Raw genomic sequence first — 16970 nt, 5'->3', positions numbered from 1 at the left:
TAAAAAAATCTATCATTTTGAGAACGACTATTGTGAGGATCTCAAAACTCAGCACTCTGTGGTGCGAATATTGATGGGATGATACATCTTTACTATACGTTTTTGTTTAGTTTTTTTTAACTTTATTAACATGAACAAACCAAACAGTTATTAATACATAAATAATATAGAAAAGACAAAAAGAGCCAGGGGGATTTCAAACAAAAATTCTATAGAAATAACATAAAGCAACAGTTTTAATTTGTTGACTATACTTTTTTTTTTTTATGTTTACAATCTGTTTGACGTCGAACCGCTTCGTTGTGATGACGTCAGCCATTTCCGTGTTCCAGCCTGAGAGCGTCTGCTAAATTGCTCACGTAGCCATCGTCTTATTTTGTTCGGATACGTAATGGTTGCAATACAACATTTCTGTTCATAGCTGCTGGCTCTCCGCCCGAACGCAGTTCAAGACAGACTTCTTTTCAAAGTTGAGCGTCCATCGAAGCAATTAATTTTTGCGATTAGCGCGCTTAGCGCCTCCTTGCTCGCTCTGCTGCGGCGCAAGATAGCTTGGCGCGGGGCATTTAAGGAGCGGCGAAAGAAATCACTTCCGGGTCAACGAGCGACGGGGCGACGCTTTTTTTTTTTGTTAATCAGTACTGCGTGAACTCGGGGCACAAACAACATTGACAAGCTCAAACTCGCGTTGTCTGAGATCGCCTTTTTTGGTCCCAAAACCATGCAAAAAATTATGTTCCCCAGGGTCCCACACGCCCCCCTGAGCATCGCACCGCGCCTCCCCAGGGGGGCGCGCCCCACTATTTGAGAATCACTGTATTAGTAAGTGAAAAAAAGAATAGCTTAATTATAGTTGACGTGTTCATGGGGATTGAATATGAATCATAAACAGAAGACAAAACCAATTGGCATTTGTAAAATATGATGAGGGATTAAGTTGATGAGCTCTTATGGGAGACGGGGCGAGACGCGAATGGATTGAAGCTTCCGCCAGTGACCCGTCCAATAGTGTCACCACCACCCAGCTGTGCCGGGTGGCCGTCCTCGAGGGCGTGCGCCTCCCAGTTACTGACATCATGCGAAACAGTCCGTCAATGAGAAACTGCTAATCAGTATGAGTAGAATCCCCGTTTCTGCATCGATGAAAGACAATATTGTATTGGATGGAGAAAAAGAATTGTTACACTTGCGGGTTCAGGGGGCCAAGAGTGCTAATTCACCAGGAAAGGAAAAAGAATATGGGGGGGGAAAAAATAATAAAACCGGGGAAGCAGCTAATGCAGCAGCCGACGCATGCAGCTCCCATTGCGTCTGCTCTTTCCATTTCCGTTGCTCCTGGGCCAGGTTCTGGTGACGCAGCGCCACAGCAGGCTTGTTGTCCGCACCTGCCGGTCAACAAGGTCACGTAACAGAAGTTGCGGTGGTTATAGACATGGGTTGTGAGTGGGACGTGCTTTTGCTGTGGGGTCACTGGGTCACTGGGTGATGAGCGGTCCAAACCGAGCCACTTCCTGAAATGTGCCATCCTGTGGTCCAGCGCCATGCCAGTCACAAAGAGCTCCACTAGCACGGGGGCGCCACCGCTACCCCCTCCTCCGACAACGCTTCGATGGCTTCCAAACGCACAGTTGACGCCTCAAACCGATTGGGACCCCATTCCACGATAGGGGTGCCCGTGGAGCCTCAGCATTCAAGGACCGGCAAGTCTCAGCATTCCGATGACGTTTGATGGACAACAGTTTTAGATGGTGGAACAAGATATTCCACGCTTTGCAAGTTCCTTCTGCATATCCCAGTGAGCAAAAACACTGTCACCCTTGTGGGACTCTTGACATTGGCCGAGTCACTGCCATGGACCGAACCCACACCTGTGAAACACTGGAATTCGAGTGGGACTGAATTTCCAGAAGGGACTGAATTTGACTGTGCACATCCGGCGGGGGAAGCATATGTTGTCCTCCGTTTCGGTAGACTGGGCAGCTCTGAGACCAGGGTCTCCATCCTCCCGCAGCTGGTACTTCCTGTTCCTGCTCTGGTCTGCGCGGTGTAGCCGCCTCCACCCTTTCAAAACACCAATTGGTCCTTTGCATTGAACACTGAGTTATGATGATTTTGTTTGTCAGGATGCATTCACCCAATTTCGAGGGTCAAAAGTGCATCTTGCTTTTGGATTATGTATTTGTGATGTCTACCGGTGCTGCCTCGCATGTGTGCCTTGCCCCAGAGCAGAGGAAACGGTCAGAATTGTCCATGTTCGCTGAGCCACAAATCACATTAACTATCGGTGCGCATCATCATACTAAAGATTTCGGCCCATTGGTGAAGACGGTTGGCAGAGTTAATTTTAGATGTCGAATACTCCATGTCACAAGAAGGGTGTGGTGTTTCAGCACCCATTGCGAATTCTTCTCTTATGGAACATTTTCCGAGTTTCTCGACACTATGGTAGATAGTGAATGGGTCACTCTGAAGCGAAAGCTCTGTTTGCGTCTCTGCCAGAGGGGTTGTGGACTGTGGTCTGACTGATGTTGTGCTCTGCTCCACAGCTTCCCCAATTTGTTTTTGCGATATCTGCGAAAGTTTTTATATTATTGTGAAAGAAATTAAGTTTGTCATGTCATCAGGTTTCAAAACTATGCTTACGGGTTAATAGAAGGTCACAAAAACATGGACCTCTTAAACAGGAAAACGTGAGTTCAGTGGTAACAGAGTTGTGTCTATGCTGGCAGTTTAGCAGGAAGCCACAAAAACAGATGCACGTCTTGAACCGTGTTTGACAGGAAACCGTTTAGCTCGCATTGAACAGAATTGTGACCCAAACATGTCTTGTAAGCAGAAACCGTTCGAACAACAGGAAGAGTGTGGACGGGTGTGATAAAGTCAAAGTGTTCATGTTTTTCCATTCTTTATGAGTTTGCATATACAAATTGCTTTGCTGTACTTCAATAAAACGCGGCACAGGAGCGGGAAAGCTTTTCTCTTTGGCGGACTGCTCCTCGCAAGTGACAGACAATCTTGGCTGGGTGATTCATTTATGAAGGCTTGTCTCGTTTTTTACAATAACTTCTCTGACATATCTAGTTCAAGCAATTCCTTATGGAATGATTCAACCTGACTCTAAAAACTGTGCACACTGCGGCAATAAGATCAATGGAGGTTGATCAATGTTCGTGGATAAAGCACAAAGGATTAATTTTTTTCTAAGAAATCAAGTACGTATTGGTCTTATTTATGAAATTTTTACTGGCTCGGTCAATGAACCTCCGGTGGCTCTGCACTGTTTTGTGCACATGTGCGTAGTTTCACCCCATCCAAACATTTAAAATACATTGAATGCATCCATCCAGGGTTGCACGGATCTCATCAGTGAACAAGCGCATGCTGCAAGGAATGCATCTGCATCTTTGGCTTACTATGGGCTTAAAAAGGGAGCACGTCACAACCCCCTTTTCTACCAACAAGCCCAGGAACATTTAGTTCCTGGTAATAAAGTTCCTGTGGCTCAGGTGGTTTGCATCTCCCCCGCAACTCGTAGTTTCTGGTAATTTATCCAAATGACATTGATGATGTATCAGTGGGAGGTCTTGTGTTACTTTGTTACTCATCACTGACACCCTATGGCTGTTAAGCATCATTGCAGTTACAAAATAATTCAGGGAACTCTTATCATATTATGGTGTATCTTAGTCTAATTTGAATATGTATTGGATAACTTTAATATATACAGTCATTTTTCAAATATGTCAACACGAAAGTCAGAGTGAAAGTGTTGTTGCTTAATGCTTATGTGTAAGAACTTTTACTCTTCAAACACAATTTTGTTTTAAAATTTATTTAGAAACAGAAATTTTATAAATATAAAAAGGGGAATGTCGGAACGTACTAGCAGGCTAAATGTCATTTTGGGTAAAAAAAAAACCCAAACGTAAATCATACAATAAATAGCGACGCTGATGCCAGGGCCCCTTTAATTCTTTTAGGGATCCAGATGATAATGGAATCAAAAAGTACCCACGATGAAACTATCCATAAATGCAAAATGAAATATTTGAAAACATATTTCGCTTGAAGGATTCCTATTTTATCAATGACATTATGTTGCGATGGCCCCCAGTGGTCTGCATCAATATGTTCGGGTCCCACAACAGGTGTTCCGTCACACCCACACAATAGCCTGTGTGTGCTAACTTCATCTCGCTTCCAGAAACGTCTGTGACTATGTCAGGAATGAAATAGGGCATCAGCCGCAACGTGCTTCCTTTTTAAATGCTCGTTTATCACAGCTATGCTGCTAAGAAAGGGAGGTTGACATCATCGGACGTAATCTTTTTGAAATACCCCCATGGTCCGGTCCAAATTGGGGTCGCACGCATTGCTCCGTGTGCGGCAGGCACAAGTCAAGGTAGCATGGTAGAAACAATATCAGACAAAGTTGCCGCCTGAGCTTTGACTTGACCAAACCAAATTTGTCTTTTTGTGTCCTACAGACGTCAGTGAAAACGATCTCCTTTCTGTGAAAGAGGAGCCAGACTGGACTCACATCAAAAAGGAGGAGGAGGAGGAGGAGGAGATCAACAAGTCACCAGTGAACGTTGTCCCTATAAAGAGTGAAGATGAAAACAAGGATGAGAGTGAGGACAACAGAGGGGCGGAGCCTCCAAGCAGCAGCTCAAGACATCACGTGACAACAGAAGGTGATGAAGACCACTGGGGACCATCACAAGTACATAATGAGGACACATCAGACGATGATGATGATGATGATGATGAAGACCACTGGGGACCATCACAAGTACATAATGAGGACACATCAGACGATGATGATGATGATGATGATGATGGGCAAGCCAAAACTGAAAGGGCATGTCACACTGACTCATTAACCTCAACGTTGTCTTTAAAACGACACACAAGAAACCACGGTCAAGAAAAAACTCTTTTTTGCTCAATTTGTGGCAAAGTTTTCTCTCGAAAGTTTCATTTGACAATTCACACAAGAACACACAGTGGAGAAACATCTTTTTGCTGCTCAGTTTGTGGCAAAAGCTTTTCTTTAAAGTCAAATTTAAAAACACATACACGATTACACACTGGAGAAAAACCTTTTTCATGCTCAGTTTGTGGAAAATGCTTCTCTCAAAAGGCAAGTTTAACAGAACACACAAGAACACACAGTGGCGAAAAACCTTTCTCCTGCTCAGTTTGTGGCAAAAGCTTTTCTGGAAAGTCAAATGTTACAAGTCACATAAAAACACACAGTGGAGAAAAAAACTTTTCCTGCTCAGTTTGTGGCAAAAGCTTTTCTTTAAAGTCAAATTTAACAAGTCACATAAAAACACACACTGGAGAAAAAAACGTTTCCTGCTCAGTTTGTGGCAAAAGATTTTCTTTAAAGTCAAATTTAACAAGTCACATAAAAACACACACTGGAGAAAAACCTTTTTCATGCTCAGTTTGTGGCAAGAGTTTCTCTCAAAAGTCAAGTTTAAAAGAACATATAAGAACGCACTGTGGAGAAAAAACCTTCGCCTGCTCAGTTTGTGGCAAAGGATTCTCTCTAAAATCAACTTTAACAAAACATAGAAGAATACACAGTGGAGAAAAACCTTTTTCCTGCTCAGTTTGTGGAAAATGCTTCTCTGTAAAGTCAACGTTAACAAGCCACACAAGAACTCACAGTGGAGAAAAACCTTTTTCCTGCTCAGTTTGTGGTAAAAGCTTCTCTCAAAACTCAACGTTAACAAGCCACACAAGAACACACAGTGGAGAAAAACCTTTTTCCTGCTCAGTTTGTGGACAATGCTTCTCTGTCAAGTCAACGTTAACAAGCCACACAAAAACACACAGTGGAGAAAAACCCTTTTCGTGCTCAGTTTGTGGCAAAAGTTTCTCTGATAAGTCAAGTTTAACAAAACACACAACAACACATACTGGAGAAAAACCCTTTTTCTGCTTGGTTTGTGGTGAAAGCTTTTCTATAAAGGCAAGTTTAATAAGCCACACAAGAAAGCACACTGGAGAAAAACCTTTTTCCTGCTCAGTTTGTGGTAGACGCTTCTCTGTAAAGTCACATTTACAAATGCACACAAGAACACACAGTGGAGAAAAACCTTTTTCATGCTCAGTTTGTGGCAAGAGTTTCTCTCAAAAGTCGAATTTAACAAGCCATACAAGAACACACAGTCGAGACAAGCCATTCAGTTGCAGCGTTTGTGCTACAACATTCTCCACTAAACATAGTGCTGAGAGACACAATTGTGTTGGTGACAAAAGCAGCGATGCTTGAAGCTTAAAAAAATGACAAAAAAAACTGAAGGAACCGACTCTTTGTGGTAAGATGTGAATGTGATTTTCAATAAAATATGATAAAATTGAATTTTGCAAAGATCTTTTATTGACACAAAGCCAATGTGATCAGTGCCAGAAGAACCATTGTGTCTGAGTGAGGATGAGTTTTTTTGTGTGTTCACATCAAACATTATAAATAAAATTAATTGCCTTTGCCTAGAACAACATTTGTTAACGTTATGCTTTTCAGTTGTCTTTTTAATCGTACTTAATGGAAAAGGTGTGAGAAGAAACTGTGCTTATGAAATTGCTGCCTTGCACAATCATCAATAAAATCACTTGTTCCACTTGCTCAACTGGCCTTCATTACGCTGTGAAAAGGTGAAAAACTGAACTCGAAATTGAACTCGAAAAAGAACCAGAAAGAGAAACGCAAGCAGTCTCAGTTTCTCTCAAAGGTTTTGGTATGTCAGGAGTTGGCGACTGGAGTCAGCGCTGATTTTCTCGCTGTGTTTGGCTGGCTCGTATATGTATGGTCCATTGAACAAAACTCAAACTCTTCAAATATCCCCTCACATACATTTAATATTTCACTTTCTGAATAAATTTCTGACTTGCTAAAAACACTTTCTAGGTTGAGCTCTATCAAGTGTTTGGGGTTTGTTGCTAAGCAGAATCTCACTTTGGAAAAACTATAATTTTGTCAAATACAGTAATACCCCGCTACTTCGCGGTTCACCTTTCGCGGGTTCAGTGCTTCGCGGGTCTAAAAAATATTCGGGGGCATTGTAGTTTCGCTGAGCGGCACGAGGGGGCGCTGGAGCGGTTAGACGGCCGGCGTGCGCAGAAGAGGAGAGTGGACGAAGAAGAAAGTGGACGAAGAAGAGCAAATTCCCCCGGGCACGATTTGGGGCGACGTTTCGCGCGGTTCGGACCGTACCAGAGCTCCGGCCGGCGTGCGTGGCAGTTAAGCCGTAGAGGAGCACCTTCCCCGAGCACGGGCGGTGCCAAGCGGCCCCTAAGTTTAACCGAATGGAAGCTCCGGGGGAGGAGGGCATGCTCGTGTCACAGTTAAGCCGTAGAGGAGCACCTTCCCCGAGCACGGGCGGTGCCAAGCGGCCCCTAAGTTTAACCGAATGGAAGCTCCGGGGGAGGAGGGCATGCTCGTGTCACAGTTAAGCCGTAGAGGAGCACCTTCCCCGAGCACAGGCGGTGCCAAGCGGCCCCTAAGTTTAACCGAATGGAAGCTCCGGGGGAGGAGGGCATGCTCGTGTCACAGTTAAGCCGTAGAGGAGCACCTTCCCCGAGCACAGGCGGTGCCAAGCGGGCCCTAAGTATAACCGAATGGAAGCTCCGGAGGAGGAGGGCGGGCATGCGTCACAGTTAAGCCAAATAGGAGCACCTTCCGCCCGGGCACGAGCGGGGCGACATTTCGCTCCGTTCGGGGCCGTACGAGAGCTCCGGAGGAGGCCGGCCGGCGTGCGTGGCAATTACGCCGAAGAGGAGCACCTTCCGCCCGGGGCACGAGCGGGGCGAAATGAAACAGAGTTCAACCGAACGGAGACACGCTTCGGGGGAGCAGGTCCGGCGTGCGTGACAATTAAGCCGAAGAGGAGCACCTCTTCCGCCCGGGCACGAGCGGAGCGCGAGGCTGTCAGTTATGAATGAATAAATAAATAAATGAAGAATGCCACCTTTCATTTCACTGTCATGATCCGTGCCGCGTGTGTTTTTGTTTTTTCAGCTGTGTGGGCGTTCCTCCAGCGATAGTCTCGAGCCATGCCATCAGTTGCTGCGAGACGCGCCCACCAGCCCCGCACCGGATTCCCATTCACTCACTGATTACACTCACTATATAATCCACCTACACTGACTACCTGGCGTCAGATTGTTATCCTACTTGCTCATGCTCCCGTACTTCGATCGTTATCTTGTTCAAGTGTTTCTTGTTGTCGCGTTTTTCTTTCATTTCGTTATCAGCTACAGATCAGCTCGTTTTCTGTTCTCTTTTTCTGTCGATGATTGGTCTCCTCTTAGCCTTCCGTGGTAAACAATCTTCGTCAGTCATTCCTTGCCTTTTGCAAGCGTTTTTCGTTCTACAGTTATTCCCTTTTCCTGGTGCGAGTGTTCCACCAGCGCTTTACGTTCTTTCCGCCGATAGATTGGTATTATATGTATCATAGCCTCATAGTCCTAGATTGTAAATGGATACTGACTATATTGTGATTATAATAAATATCTTTGTATCACCACCTTTTTTCCCGTGAGCTGGAGGATCATAACATTCACAGGGCACACCGGACGGCGTACCAGCAGGTAAAAGTCGAAGTATTTAAATAAATACAAAAAGAAGTAATTGAATAAATACAAAAATAATGGCTGGGGAATAAAAAAAATGTTTTAATAATAATTTGGTTTTTTTTGTTATAACATGAATTTCACTCTCTCTCTCTTTACCCATATATATATATATATATATAAATATATATATATATATTTTTTTTAAGCATTTTTGAAGGTGCGCCGCTACTTCGCGGGTTTTCAGTTTTCGCGGGTGGTCTCGGTCCCCATTAACCGCGATAACCGGGGTATTACTGTATACCAAATATTTTTTTTCATGCTATATTATATTTTTTATACATTGGATTATTTATATATTGAAATTGGGAAATATTAAAATTAAAAATTGGAAACCACATACAGACTTAATTCAATTAATAAGAAATATAGAAACATTTTATAAATATTGAACTAATTGAGAAGAGTCCTAATCTTGAAATAAATATTGAATTCTAAAAAATACTTATATATTAAATAAATTCAATTACCCGACCCCGGATGAGCGGCAGAAAATGGCTGGATGGATGGAATAATTTAAATTGCATACATATTCAAATGAACAAATTTGTTCAGAAATATTCAAGAGTCAAATAAAAAGGTTTAAATTGTTGTAACATTAAAATAATTGAATAAATATTGTAGTATTATATAAGCAAGCTTAAATATACATTGAAATAAATTTTTAAAAAGTCGTGTATTTTTAAATGGCCTAATTTAGATATGGGAAGTAATTCTCTTTATGAAACTATGAAGGGACTGAAGCTCACAGAAGTGACCAGTCTTGGTTCTGAAGTTCCGATGTAACCAGATACTGCCCTGAGAGAAAATAGGCCTGAGCATTGTTTATGGTGGGGGCAATTCTCTCGCCTGGTCAGTGACCTTCTAGGGTATGGAAGTAATTTAAGGTGGTCAAGAGTAGACTGGTCGTATCAACGGGGAGACGCATCTGCTCTCCCTCTGGGGGACTTTTGGAGGGAAATCCCGAAGACTAGCGGGATGGGAATGCATATGCAACAAGGGAAAATTAGATATTCATGTCCTATTTGGGCATTCCCTGTAAGAAGGGAATGTCTGAGAGGGGGCTCGCACGTTTTTGGGGAGACTTCTTTTGACATCAGCATGTGACGAGAATAAAATCTTTCTTCTTTCTTTTGTTCTTTTCCATCACCAATCCAGCCTTGCTCGGCTGCCTCTCCGGAAGGCAGCAAGGACCCACACTTCAAAGACAAAATATACTACATATTGAAAGAAAAATAATACTCAAATATTGAAATAAGTATAGAATTGAATGAATAAACAACAAAGAAATAAATACCTCCTGGAAAATATCATTATTTATCAACATTTGTCAACATTTTTCTTTCTTGCACATTCTTAAACAATCGTAATTTTTTTTTACTTTTACTTTTTAAGTTACTTCAGTGCATTTCACACCTGAGCCTTCAGTGAAGTCCTACTTTGTCCTACTTGAATAAATCCCCAACAAAATACCATCATTTGTAACACCACGGCTGGACAAATAATATACAGAAAGACACTCACGCACCACTGAGTGAGTGTTGGACGATATAGCTTCTCTTGAAAGGTCCGACTTGAAAATGTCCTTGCAAGTGGATCTGCAATTAAATCCACAGGACCTTTTCAAACTTGTCTTTATCTTCGGGTTCATCATACCTCCTCTAATCTCGTTGCACACTTGAGTACAATGACAATAAAGGGATTTCTAATTCTAATTCTAAACAAAGGTGTTGAATACGTCGATGGCCTCGGCTCCGGCATTGGTTCGCAAAAGGGCTATTTTTCTTTCGTCCGCTCTGTTTCCGACTCCCACGGCGGCAAGGTAGAGCAGGAATTGTTGCTTGAAAGCCCGCCAACTCGCGTCCACATTTCCCGGCATTTTCAGCGCTTCTGGTGGCCTTACGGAGTCCATCTCGCGTCAGTCCTTTTCTTGACCCGCGACCTGGTACCATGTAATGTTCTGGCTTCTATATTAAGAAGTCACGCGGGTAACGTGATGCTGCAAGCTTGTATGTCTTTATTTACTGACTTGCATTCTTGTCTATGTGCATACACACTTGTTCGTCTGGTAACCAAACACACGTCAGGCAATACTGCCAACTACTGACTAATGATATAACTGCTATCATTACAGTTATTGTTGGAGTTGGGTCACCGTGGAAATGAGAAGTAGTTAGGAAATCAACCTTTAAAAGCCAAACTTACTCCAATGCGTGTTCGTTTTTTTGTACTCAAGAAGAAAAGGGTCAAATAAAGACTCAACAACTGATTAGAGTTCCGATATTTAGTTTCTTCCATTTCTGGAGTTCAGGAAATAGTACAAAGATATCTGGGCGGCTTTTTCTTAATCTCATGAGAAACTCCACTCGGGCGAGCACAGTCGAAAAATGCGCGCCATCTTTAAGCCCAGCTTCAGTTTTTATAGGAGTTTTTTTATGTCAAGGGTAATGTCGGTTGAATCGGTCGTCCTCGCTCCCTCCCACGGCACGGGTCCACGTCCAAGGGAAGGTCCTCCCCAGGTTAGTCATCGTCTGGATAGTTGATTCCCGTCTGGTCCCCAAGACTGGCACGCCAAGGCTGGCCTTCTCCGGCGGGCAGTCTCTCCGCCTCTCTCCAGCTGGCATTGCTCTGGAATCTTGTCGGTGTGCATGTGTGTGCAGGTATACGTGTAGGTGCGTGTGAATGTGCAAGTGTATGTGTGTGTCTCTGTATGTGCGTGTGCTCCAATCTCCAATTGTTATGTCTTTCGGAATGTGTTTTTTTCTATAGCGTCTATGTGACACCTCCAGTGCCCAATTTGATATGTTTGCATCTCTACAGCCAATGTGGAGAATGTGCTTCATCGTATTTGTCCATGAAGTGCTGTGAATGTGAGGGCAGCTCATGGAAAATGCTATGTGCGCAAATCTATTCTCACTACTGAGAATTTCAATAAAGTTCACACATTTCAACTAAGTACTATAAATTTAGCATATAAGAATAATATAATAAATCAGTAAACATCATGACTACAATCCCAGTCAATCTTATCGATGCACTGTACTTCTACTTTCATTTGATAAATGCTTTTTGTTTAATCAATGTTTAAAATATTCAGTAAATATGAACCTGCTAACTTTAATAATCGACATTCTGTCCCGTATGTGTTTAAAATAATGCCAGTAATCGTAATACAATCCTTAAATCCCCGCCGAAAAAATATCTTACCATGAAAATGAAAACGCAACCTGTGGCCACAAAAAATGCATGCGGCAAGAAATATACTATGACCCCACCCCCTAGTGGGGTCGATCCCAATCAAAGTTATATGAGACAACAAAAAGTAACAAATTAACTACTGCCGTCCCGCAATTAAATTTCTTAACTAAATAATCGCAACACTACCGTCATTAATTGCACTCAATCACCTTTTTAAACTTGTTTGTGAAGCTTGTATCAGGGACTTGAATAAGATATTGTAATTAACGTAGACCCACCAAATTTTATATCTATTTCAATTCCCAGACTGTTGTAAAAGCTTTCTTTGTATATAATCAAGACAGTGGCATCCTCACAGGCATTGCCCCCAGAAACAATTTTCCAACGTATACATTTAGTTTTGCCGATAATCACCACAATCCAGAAGTGTTGGTTCGCAATAATTTCCGAATGATATCCAGCTAATATGGCACAATGTTAGAATTTGGCTTTGCAAGATGGGCAAATTATTCCTGAATTAAAGAAAATGTAGTTCACTGAGTTCAAATATCTAACTGTCTAGAGATTATAAATTAAGCGCTGAGCTAACGCTCCAATTTTGACCGTTTTTTGGCAAATCTTTAAAGCAAGCCAAATGAAATAGCAACCATTTATGATAAAAAAATAAATAAATAAATAAAAATCCCAAACTAGAATTACGCAGATACCAAATTAAACCATTTTTTACGGGAAGAATAGGTGCTCTCCAAGACATAGACAGCTCCAAGACCGCTGCAGTCTTCACCTCCTATTGTCTCCCGAATGCCTCCCTCCACCTCCAGGCTGTGCCAACTCTGATTCTGTCAACTGGGCGAGGGTGTAGAGACAGTAAAACAATTGGGGGAGCTGTGGAGCAGAGCCCAAAATCAGTCGGGCCCCGTGTCCACAACCCCTCCGGCAGAGACGCACACAGAGCTACCTCTCCCGAGTGACCCGTCTCGTGAAATTTTGAAATTTAGTCACGTTCCCAAAACCGAAGAATTTGTAGTAGGTGCTGAAGTATGATACCCTGTTAGTGACGCAGCGTATTCAACATTCGTAATAGACGTCTGAACCCAGCCAACCGCCTCTACACACCGCTTTACCATGGGGCCTAGATCTTTAGTATGAAGACGCGCATCAATAGTCAATTCGATTTGTGGCTTGGCGAAAGTAAACAATTCATACCATTTCTGCTGCTCAGGGACAAGGCACGCATGCGAGGCAACGCATTTTGATAAACCAAATCATATGTGCGATCATATGTACAGTGTACAATGTACTGGGTCAATTGGTGAATGGGTGGAGGTTGGAGCAGGAACAGGGCATACCCACCGCGGGAGGATGGAGAACCAGGTTTCAGAGCTGCCCTCAGATGTTTCAGTTCAGCCAGTGGAATGGAGGAGAGCACCACATATGCTCCGCGGCCCCCTGTCATGGAATGGGGTACCAGCGGGTTGGTGTCAAGAGTGCGTTGGTTGTGGGTAACGGTGGCGCCCCCTGCGCTGGTTGAGCTCTGGGCGACAGGAATGGCACCGGACCAGAGGATGGCACATTCCAGAAAGTGGCTCGGTATGGACTGCTCATCACCCAGTGACCCCGCAGCAAGAGCACACCCCACTCACAACCCCCGTCTATAACCACCCCTACCTCTGTTACCGCAATCCCGACCTCGTTGACCGGCCGGGTACGGACAGCCAATCTGCTGTGGTGCCGCGTCACCCGAACCTTGCCTAGGAGCAGCAGAAGCGGAAGGCGCAGGTGCAATGGGAGCTGCATGCATTAGTTACCCCACCCCTTTTTTTTCCTTTTTTTTCTTTTATAATTTTTAGCCCTCTTGGCCACCTGAACCTGCAAGTACAACAATTTTTAGTAACGCTCCTTAATCCAATCCCACATTTTCCTTTTCTGATGTCGTGCAAAATGATGTAAAAAAAAAAATGTGTTCTCCTGAGACTGATTCGCATTTTTTCATTGATGGACTGTTTCACATGATGTCCGTAACCGGAAGGACACGCCCTAAGGACGGCCAACTGGAACAGCTGCGGAATGACGACATTAATGGATGGGTCACTGCCGGAAGTCTCACTCCATTCACGTTTCGCCCTGGCCACATAGACCAGGCCTGTCTCCTCCGCTCCCCACCTGAAAGATACAGCAACATCGGCCCCAACAGGGCCAGAAATATCTGATGCACGGCACGGCCAATCTCACCTGAGGTGTCCCCATTCAGCCGGTGACCGTCATGCTGGTCTGTAGGTCTGGCCTCGGCCTCAAGGAAGGACAGTTTCTGACAAGTAAATTTTGTCCCGCATGTAACTCTGTAATCCCCTCTACGAAGAACCTACCCTTGCGTTAAGTGAGTAATTTTCATAAAAACAGCGCCACCGCCCCCTTAACTGAAATTAACCTCAAGTATCACCGCTGTGGTGCCGTATATTATGGAAAAGTCTTAACAATACAACAAAATTCTGCTCTATCCTGGACTGGGTGTGTGTTATCTATTCGTGCACCCAATGTGAATATTAAAACTGCGGAGCACATGAGCAGGCTAAAGCAACAACTATATCTTAATCTGTTTTCATGGAACCTAACTTAGAATATCTTATATCTCCCTTCTTGTTGAGGAGGAACTCCGGGATGGGCGTGATGCGGCGCTATTTGAAGCGTTCTCCGACCTTCTGGTCACACCGGTCACATGTCACCTCAAACCTGTGGAGAGAACTGGAGGAGTGGCACTTGCCAGTGAGAAGGGGTAAATTACCTCCCTTCTGAAACGTTCAGTTTTGCATAAATTTTGTGTAATAACGTCAATCAATCATTCACTTGATGCTTGAATTTGATTAGTCCAATCTGTCTCCAATAACAATTTGAAAATCAGTACTTGGGAGTGCAATAGGGATTCAGGTTGATCAGGCCTGTCCGCCCATTGCATCCTACGTGCTGTTAGGGCTTGCCGGTGCCCTCAATCAGGATTCTTTCCTGAGGCCCGTCCCTTAAACATTCACTCAAACCACTTAGACATACAAACACTTTTTCTGTCACACTTTCATTCACCAAAAAGATACTTTCCAATTCCACACAGAGACCCCTCCCTCTGTGCTAATTTAGCCTCAATTTAGCCAGCGTATGCCAAAGTTTACCACTGTGCGTTTGTGGATTTTCCCATTCAGTCCCCGTGAAATCGTTTCTTCTGTTCCTCCTGGACGTAGCTGACGATCCTGCACCTGTGACGTCAAACAGCTCATAGATGCGGATGTTAGTCTGGTATTTCTGGAATGCTGTCTTGTCCCTTAAAAGTTGTCATGTCAGGGCTGGTGTCGCATAGTCATAAAACATCTGTCGTCCACGTTTGTTACATTTGATACACATCAGTTAATAAATCAGCTGCCGAACTATTTAATCCAACTTTATACTTGGCAAACCTCTCATCAATTGCTAGACATCTCCTGTTCTAAAGATTTTCTTTAAACATGATCATAAAATGTTTCAATTAAAACCTATCCCAAAAACCTAATCCTTTTGTGTCATGGTCCGTTTTGTCCTGTCATGTTTTTGTTTTGTGTTTGCCTAGCTGGAGTGGGGGTGTTTCCTTCCAGCGCTTGTTCCTGTTCATGTCGTCATGGCTGGAGAGACGCGCCCACCAGCCACGCACCTGTCACTCGTCAAGTCATTGATTACTGCACTATTTAAACACTCCACGCTGACTACTCAGTGTCGGAATATTCATCTTGCTCTTGCTCATGTCCCAAGTTGTGAATTCAAGACACCTTGTTATTGCATTCCGTGTACCTTGTTCCCGTTCATTGTTTGTGTTTCCGTTTTCATTTATTGATCTTCTCGGTTGAGCTCAATTGGTTTTCCTTGCCCTTCTGCGGTAAGCGATTTTTGTTCATTTTGTTCCTTGCCTTTTGCAAGCTTTTTTCGTTCCCGTCGTTATTCCCCTGGTGTCAGTTTTTCCACCCGCGTCTTTCGTTGCACTTTGTCGGTATTGCGTATGATTATATATCTTATATATATTGTCCGCACCCCAGCCACGCCTCCCCATCTCCAACCCTCACAAACAGCTACCGTCCATCGGCCACTCGACCCCCATCTTTCAAACCTCATATCTGCAACTCCCCCTGCTCATCCAACTGCTCCCACCACTTTCCCCACACTCTTCACCCTACTTGCTTTGACTTTTTTCTTTCAATTTCCTAATCAACTCAGAGTTCCCAATAGTCACATTTCGTATGTTCGCGAGACACATGCTCAATAAAGCCTTTGTGTTTCGGTTTCAAATACTTTTTATCTCAAGTAATTTCATCGCCAATCCTCTCCTTAATTGCTAATCATCCCCTGAAATTTTTATACCAATCATAATTTTACACTCCCACTGTACTGAAGGGTCTGCGATTTGTAAGGGGTTAAGAGGGCATGTTTGTTTAATATATGGGAGTTTGTTTAATATAATTTCCTGTATTTTGTTTACTGCCTTTAATTCACCTGTTTAAATAGGCACTAGTTTGTTTTGCGGCAGTTTACTGTGATTGTGTTTCCGTATGTCTCGCGAGAGTGTACAGTGCACAGAATGTTACTGCGCGCGCGGCGAGTTAAACCTTTGAGAGACATTTTACGAATACGGAGAAGTTGAGTGAGACGCCACGGATAAAGTTTAAGGGAGGAGTTGATCGGCAAGACCACGGCGAGTGTGTGACCGCAATCAGGAGACCGTGAACACGCTTCGAGAGGAGAAGGCGCGTTCTCAGCACGGCAGCCGGTCGAGACATCGAGCGTGAGTTGGCAAGCTAGGCTGGCTCACTCGACGGAGAAGAGAGGACACCCGAAGCCATTAGCGGTGTGTCGCAGTCAACAGCGGTGGACTGTGAGCATTAACTGGACTGGGCAGCGTCTTCCGGATCCACCGTCATCGCGGCAGCCACCCACCCTCGCCATTTGGACTCCTCCCGGCCATTCGACAAGCAGGTGCACTCGCTCACTCGCCAGCGGAGGAGCAGTTTCTCCTCCTCAATATAAGTAACCGCGGCAACGTTGGCCAGAACATTTAGTAATATTAATTTGGGCGCCCAACTAAATTTATGTTGCTATATTTGGTTATATAAAGT

At 43.8% G+C, this 16970-nt stretch overlaps 1 protein-coding gene across 1 annotated transcript; it reads left to right on the top strand.

Annotated features, from left to right (window-relative positions):
- Positions 1-4342: 4342 nt before the first annotated feature.
- On the top strand, positions 4343-16643 carry LOC148342295 (uncharacterized). Its single transcript, XM_088288123.1, has 4 exons — positions 4343-4350; positions 5047-5820; positions 5905-6208; positions 16572-16643. The coding sequence occupies exons 1-4, from the start codon at positions 4343-4345 to the stop codon at positions 16641-16643; spliced, it is 1158 nt and encodes a 385-aa protein (XP_088144249.1).
- Positions 16644-16970: the final 327 nt, after the last annotated feature.

The sequence above is a fragment of the Idiotropiscis lumnitzeri genome, chromosome 2 (assembly GCF_059441095.1).
Source record: "Idiotropiscis lumnitzeri isolate Australia: NSW breed Sydney's pygmy pipehorse chromosome 2, RoL_Ilum_1.0, whole genome shotgun sequence".
Classification (NCBI taxonomy): Eukaryota; Metazoa; Chordata; class Actinopteri; order Syngnathiformes; family Syngnathidae; genus Idiotropiscis; species Idiotropiscis lumnitzeri.
Note: the sequence above shows the minus strand (reverse complement) of the source record. Positions and strands in the feature narration are given on the sequence as shown.